General features: G+C 46.5%; 1 protein-coding gene across 1 annotated transcript in view; it reads right to left on the bottom strand.

The window, feature by feature from the left end:
- The window catches only part of SERTAD2 (SERTA domain containing 2), a 22,326-nt gene that overhangs the window by 5,544 nt on the left and 9,183 nt on the right, over nt 1-7,599 (bottom strand). The window contains exon 2 of the mRNA XM_077766505.1: nt 5-214. Coding sequence (XP_077622631.1) covers nt 5-210 — 206 coding nt within the window. The 5' untranslated portion in view covers nt 211-214. The remainder of the gene's footprint in view (nt 1-4; nt 215-7,599) is intronic.

The raw sequence follows: 7,599 nt of genomic DNA, 5'->3' as shown, positions 1-7,599 counted from the left end.
CCGCAACATGTTGTTGATCAGAACGGTCTTTTGCAAGCTGGGCTCTGTGAGGGGCCTGTGGTTATAGAGTTTCATAAGGGAAATGTTGAAGATAGTCTGGCGCTGTAAGGTGTAAGACACCTTGGATGGCCCATCGGAGGGAGACAGGATTTTGCCTTCCAGCCCATCTTCATGCTCGTCAAACTTCCGTTTTTCTCCTTTACCCAACATATATCTGCAAAGGAGAAAGGAAGGAAATGGAATGAATCACACGAAAACTAATTTCGACCCGAAAAATGGCGCTGATTCGGAGGTCGGGTCTTGGACTCCGGTCCCTGGCCCAAGGTGACTTAGCAGGGGCGGATTAACTGGGGGGAAGCTCTCTCAGAATCCGAGAGAACTGGGAGATCTACCTTTGTATGCTGGTGGAGCAGTTTTTATCACTAGGTAGTCTGGTGAATGTATTTCTTGAGAAATGTGTACGACACAGACAAGTTAAACGTTACCATGGAAACCATGATTTTGACTTTCTCCGCTCGTGCGCTTGCGTTCGCTTGCCTAACATTACCATGCAGTTTCAGTTTCCCTCCCCCAAACAGATTTATTTTTGAAGCCCAAGAAAACACTTACAATGCTATGACCTAACAGATAAAGGTGTCACAGATTACATCTTGAGCGACTGAAANCGAGGGGGGGGGAGGAGAGGAACAATTTTGGTAGAACCGTGTGTGCTTTCAAAATGCCTTTTCCTTCCTCATTATGCATTGAGACTCGCTGCCTGTTTGGTGACATGTGGTGAGGCACTTGGCCTGTGTGAAATGACCACAGCGATAGAGCCTGCCACCGCTTTTCAACCTAGAATAAAGTGGAGGAATGTGGTTTTCCCAGTCCAAGTACCATGGCTCAGTTTGATTGCATACAGTTAAGTCTGAATGCAACTGGGACGAGTTTAAAAGTAATTTGTTCTGATTATAAGCATTGCTGTTTGAGTACGTGTGAGACATTTCATAACAAAATACCTACTGTGATTCCAGAGATACATACGTATNCCCCCTTTGTGAAGACCCCCTCAGTGGGCTGCGTCTTCTGGAGAGTGGTACTTCCTTTCAGAACTTCTACCATCTGAATAGAACAATTGCCAAGTCCACTGGTCTTTGCCTCACAGACCTCACTTCCAAACCATTTAATCGAGAAAGTTATTCTCATGCCATCCAGACCAGGAGACGTGGGTCTAACTAAGCCAGGCCTGTGCTTGCCGGCCCACCATCTCTGCAGCACCCACCCACAGGCCGGTGTTCACCCTCTCGTCAGTGCCACTCACTCTTTGATAAATTCATATATGAGTACTTTGGACTTCCCCAATTTTTCGTCTAAAAGCGACTTGCCTTTTACTGAACTGCTTCGGCTGATTTTGATGGAGCCTCATTCCATCCATCCTTTAGATTTACTCTTCTGCACCTCTGCCATCTTGGGCACTCTGCCTGAAAGTGGGGAGTCCCAAAGATGAATAAGGCCTGGCCTTCAAGGGGCTGCGTATCATCTCCTACCCCTCATCATTTGGAACTGAGCCTTGTCCTAAAGGAACACAGCTAACCATAACGAAACTGCACAGCTCTTCCTTGCAACACTTTGCTCAGGAAGGCCACGCTGCCCCCCAAGACAGACGAACAACTCGTAGGTGGTCACAGAGGCTGGCACCAAGTTTCACCCGGAGCGACTGCCTTCACATGCCTTGATCTCCGGGAGAGAAAGACGGCCACACCCGTCAATGTCAGAATCAGCCTGAGAATTTGTTAATGTCCATAAAGAATGTATAGTTGCTTGTCTGAAACGCCTTCCCTCATAAACATGAAGAAAAGGGATGTCAATCACAAGGACCAAAGACCAGTCCCACAGTGTTCTCTGAGGCAAGGAAGATGTGACTTCTATATCGAATACTCCACATGACAAAAACTTTTCCCACTCTTTAGTGCTAAAAAGTCTCATTTGTATATATACTTTGCATAGAATATTTCCTATCTAAAGTATCTGTGCTACTTAAATTTGAGTGTGAATCAGAGAGGAGGTGATTTCATTTCACATTAGAAGACACTTTCTCCTTGATGCCTTAGAGGTGTTACTGGATGGCTGTGTTTTGAGACAGTTACACTATTTGTATCTGCTTAAAATTTAAGCATTTCAATATTCATTTCTAGAAAAATTCCATTTTTGCCGAAGAGCTCACTGAGTGCATTTAATTCTCAGATAAAGCTGTTAGATGGTCTACATTATGGGTTATAATGTAATTGCACCGAATACATGTAAATCTGTGTGAGAGTACACAAATTCATACGAATACACTCTAAATCTGTTTTTCTCAAAGTGTGGTCTTAGAAGGTGCCGGTCTGAGAACTGTTACTGGCCCAGAAGAGTTAAAAAGAGATACTGTATTACTTAGAAACATTTACAACAAATTTACAGAGTAATTGTATATCTGTAAATCTAATTTCTAAAATAAGGCTTCTATTTTGTTTTTTGGGTTTTTTCTGAGAAGAGAGAGGGAGAGCACCAGCTTGAGTGGGGGTGAGGGGCAGAAGGGCAGAAAGAGAGAGGGAAAGAGAAGATCTCAAGCAGACTCCACGTGCAGCACGGAGTCCGACGTGGGGCTTGATCTCACAACCATGAGATCATGATCTGAGCCGAAATCAAGAGTCAGACACTTAACCGAGTGAACCATCCAGGCTCAGTACTTTTATTCCATTTCTCTAGTAAGTATATTTATGTTTTACTAAAGTAAAGGAAAAAACAAACAAGATGGTCCTTCATCACAGAAAGTTTGAGAAGCGCTATCCCAAAATGTAAACCAAATAAATACTTCGAAACAAATCAGTAACCTCACTGCCACGTGGAATTTTTATTGGTTTTCTGCAGGAGAGGTAACAGGTAAAAACAGTGTAGACTTTCCTTTTCTTTCAGTCATTAATATAGGAATGTCTTTTAAAGAGTTGTTGCCAGGATAAACAACAGGGCTTTTTCAATTACTTTCTCAATAAGGATTATTTCTCTAGAAATAATCACTGTATCTGTGAAACTCGAATATCTACCAAGCATGCGGCACCACAGGCATTTAGCAGAATTCCCACAGCTGAAGGAGATCGGTGGAGATGTTTTCAAAGAGATTTCAGTGTGAGAAGCACTTAATTTCCAATTAGAACGATCCAGCTGGTCAGAGCTGTGTGACAATCCTAATGCTTCAGGAGCAATGCTGGACAGGGAAGGAGGAGGCAGGACCCTCGTAAGCAAAATTTGTGGGCAGGATAGACAAATTGAAGCTTGGATGCTTTTCAAATGTGTAAATAACCCACGACAGGATATGTCTCAAAGCAGGTTTGCCTTCATTTCTCTACAGCATTTTATGAGGCAGAACTGGCTCCACACACCCAAGTGAGATTGCAAAACACACACAATCCCGATCTGTAATCCTGATTCTAGCTCAATCTTGCTAGAAAGGTGTAAAATGCAACGTAATAAAATTGAGGCTGCATTTTCACTTAGAAACTTTAACTCTTAAAAAAAAAATTTTTTTTAAGAGTTAAAGTTTCTCCAGAGTTTGCTTAACACAGTGTTTGAGTGTGACCACGTTCAGAAGAGGCCTCCAGCTCCCAGAGGGGGAGGTTTTGAGAGCTTTCACCAGCGGCGCAGTGTTAACTGTTAACCACCACCTCCTGGAGCAGGGCACAGTTCAAAGAAGAAAAGACAGCCACTCAAGAACCGGAGGGCAAAAAGCCAAATGGTGTCTCTGGACCCGGGACTCAGGCTGGCCAAAGCCAGGGTCAGCCGCTCCTTAGAAGCCTCGCTCCTCAGCTCGCTAAGAAAACAACAATAGCTCTTTAAGCACACTATCGGCGAAGCACGTGACCTTTAAAAGGCCTCACTGGGCTGCAGCCTGAAGACAAGCAGTAGCTGGGGCTCATTAAAGGCTTCAAGGTAACACTAGAGAAGCGGTGTTCTGCTGTTCCTGCCTGAAAGGCTGACACCTATACCGGGACAATGGACCTGCAGTTCACAGAAAGGAGGGGCTTATGACAAGTGTGGCTTCTAGGCCATCCAGAGACCTGACACCCCTCTTTGTCTCCTCCTTTGGCTTGTGAAGACATAAGCCCAATGCACAAGTCCTTTACCCAATTTTTCGGCCAAAAGACGGTCCGAAAAGGGACCTTGAACTTCAGGGCTGGTTAGAGACTCCCGCCTGGAGGAGGGAGGTGGTCATTTCCTCCCGTTTCTGCCCCTCCAGGGGGCAGAAAATAACCTTTAAAAGCCAACCATACCCACTCTTCTCCTGCATATTTGGTGGTTCCTAATACAAGGTTCACGATAAAACACCCCCTTCCCAATAAACTTGCTAGAAACAAACTCCTAGCATCCTCATTTTACTTAAGGTAAACTTTAGCAAGTGTTACCTACAGCAAACTAAGTTTTGAAAATAAAGAACAAAACTCATGGGTAGCAGTATAAATGAAAACCTCTCTTCCAGGGTTTTCCAAGAAGTTTAATACTGAATACAACTCTGTATTCCAAACCTGGCTCTCAGTGGCACCGCTTTCATCAGAAGGGACCCTGCCCTCAATAGCTACAATCTGTTTGGGCAGATGATCAAACAATGGGTCACTAAGACATTCCATAGGACCAGAAATACAGGGGCTGATATTCCCTGACTACCTGGGGGTGTGCAATGTAAGATTCTGAGTGACTCCTATAGCAAGGCATCAGAGAGGTCATTCTGGGCTGGGGTGATCAGGGAAGACTTCCAGAGACAGGGTTTGAGATTTATATTTAAGGTGGGATTGTCTCTTCATGCCTGTTTCTTACTCCAGACGGTAAGCCCCAGGAGGATACACACTCTTTCATTTGCCTCCGTATCCTCAGGACACAGAAGATGCCCCACAAATAGAACAGTAAGCGGAAAGAATGAGGAAAGACTGTGGGACAGCCGGGAAACGTGTGTGTCTTTGTCCCGAGAGCGAACTGTGCCTGGGAGGGAGGGTCTGAGAAAGAGGAGAACTGAACAGACCTCCGAGGTGACAGCTGTACAGGGCGGGACGTCAGTCAGGAAACTTGGTGGGACGGAGACACATGGGGTGGGCAGGGAAGCCTTAGCTCAGAAAACTGTCTAGGGACAGTCATACGTCTTCAGCCTGGGCGAGCACCCCACTCTCCTGGGGGCTTGTCCACACAGAACACTGATCCCCCCCACCCCCAGGATTCTCATCCAGCAGGTCTAGTGTGGAGCCCGGGAATCTGCATTTGCACGTTTGCAGGCTATGCTGCTCTGGGGACCCCAACTTGCTCTTTCCCCCACCCAGCCATTCCATGTGTGAGCCTGTGGATAGTTTTATCCAACAGGGAACCCAAAGGTCTTCCCTATTTGTGTCTAAGCAAGTAAGGAAAAAAGGAAATGAATGGTGTTTTTGCGATGGCAACAGACAACAGACATTAAAAAAAGCAAACAGACTATATGCAGAATTAAGGTGCCTTTAGCTCAATTTTAGTGGTAAAGTCCAGCCTCTCAGACTGAGACATCAGATCCCACTGGCTAGGACCCAGATTCTTCTTGCTGTCACCTTAGAGTGCATGGCAGTGAGGCCTTAAGCCCAATGTCCCAAAAACGAACTGAAACAGTACCTATGTGGTAAAAGCCTAACATTTCATAGCTTTTAGATTATTAAGGCATGAAGGGGAAAAATGCAAACTTAAAAAACAATCAAAAAGTTCTCCTTAACTCAATGGTTTTCAACTTTTTGAAGGCAATGTCTTAAAATGAACAAAAACTCCACTCTCCTTTAATGCTATTTGAACCGTCAAAAATAATTATATTTAAATTAAGAATATTAAATCTACTTTTGCAAACTACCACCAGTCACTGTAACCTGCAGGGTCTCTGTAGCCCTCTGTGGGTAGCATCCGTGCTGGGGCCCCTGGGGGCCTGAATGGGAAGCTTCCTCGGCCCACCATGCGGGCTGGGCTGCCTTTCCGGCTTTCTGACTATGTACTGGTGAAAAAAGGATGAAAATCATTACTTCAAAATACCTCAGCACTCAACTGGGTCATACACTGTACATTTTTAAGAGCCTGTTCTAACTTCCTTCTGTACTAGTAAATAAAAACTGGAAGTCCAGTCTTACCCATTCAGGAGTGTAGCTTCACGACTAAGCGACACATTGTTTTAAAAGCCAAGTAACAAGGCAGAACTAAGCCACGGTGTCGTCTGTGGTCAGGGAAGGGCAGTTACTAGTGGGGCATGGCTTCTGGGGAGCGTGGCCACTGACCTGCACACGTAGGACCTATGCATGTTTCTGCATGCATGCTATACTTTACTAAACATATATTTTTAATTTCGTAAAAAATTTTAATGTTTTGAGAGAGAGAAAGAGAGGCAGAGGGAGAGCAGGAGAGGGGCAGAGAGGGTGGGAGGCAGAATCCGAAGCAGGCTCCAGGCGGCAAGCATAGAGCCCGACGCGGGGCTCACACCCGCAAACCGTGAGATCATGACCTGAGCCGAAGTCGGACACTTAACCGACTCAGCCACCCAGGCGCCCCGTAGTAAAAATATATTTATTTTTAGTAAAAATATTTTTTAAAAATACTAGTGAGTAGCTGTCAAGGAAAAGGCCCCCAATTCAAAGGGGAGCTTTAGGAGGCCATCTCCCTAATCTCTATGACGCCGTCTTCCACGTGACCACTGGCTGCTGAAGGGCACAGAAGTACCAGTGCTGGCACTGAACTCCTCAAAATGAAAAAGCATTTACAGGGATGCTAACAATTCAGAGCAACCGTTTGTGCTCATGGATCAACCTCATTTGGGGGGAAAAAAAAAGCTAAGAGAAGATGTGTGACAAGTGTCTTCAAAGAGCCTAGCGGAGGCGATTTCCTCATCGGACATCCTGTGCTGCCCAAACCCACAGCCCTTTAAGTGGAAACACACATTCTTCCAGTTTCTGGCAGCGGTAGCAGTAGGGGCCCCTGGCAAAATTACTGTGTGTGTGACAGACTTCCCAGACCCAGAGAGAGGCTGGCGGGAGAGGGTTCTGAGACAGCCTCTGAAACGCGGCCGTCTCACTTCCCTTCTCCTCAGCCCGTCTACCTGCCTTATGGTGCCATCGGGACCGGTTTTTGAGGCGGTCCAAACGGAGAGCCTCTGGCCCTAAGAGAGGACACCCACTAGCCACGGGGCAGAAAGAACTCTGAGGCACGGTTCTTGTACTGTCATGAGTGTCACACAGCAAGTCCCAGGCAGGAAGGAAAAGCCTGATCCAACTTCGGGGGGGGGGGGGGGGGAGCCACATCTGCTTCGACAACTTTCCACACGGCTCAAATATTACACCTTAAAAAACACACGGGACTCAGAAATCTGATAAGGCCTGCACGTTTAACACCCTCCCTTGCCCAAGCAACAAGAAAACACACCCGGAGAACACAAAGGCCACCCTGAACGGGACGTAGTTGGTGGCGGTGCTGGCGAAACGGCTCACAGAAACAGGCCCAGTCCTCCGAGGGCTCACGCCCACGGCCGTGCCACGCGCCGCGCTCCTCCTCGCGGCGGGGACGGATCCCCTGGCGTGGGGCTGGGGACGGGGGTGCGCT

Source organism: Crocuta crocuta, unplaced genomic scaffold, assembly GCF_008692635.1.
Source record: "Crocuta crocuta isolate KB4526 unplaced genomic scaffold, BGI_CrCroc_1.0 scaffold113, whole genome shotgun sequence".
In the NCBI taxonomy this organism is placed as follows: Eukaryota; Metazoa; Chordata; class Mammalia; order Carnivora; family Hyaenidae; genus Crocuta; species Crocuta crocuta.
This window is presented reverse-complemented; position numbering and strand designations above follow the sequence as displayed.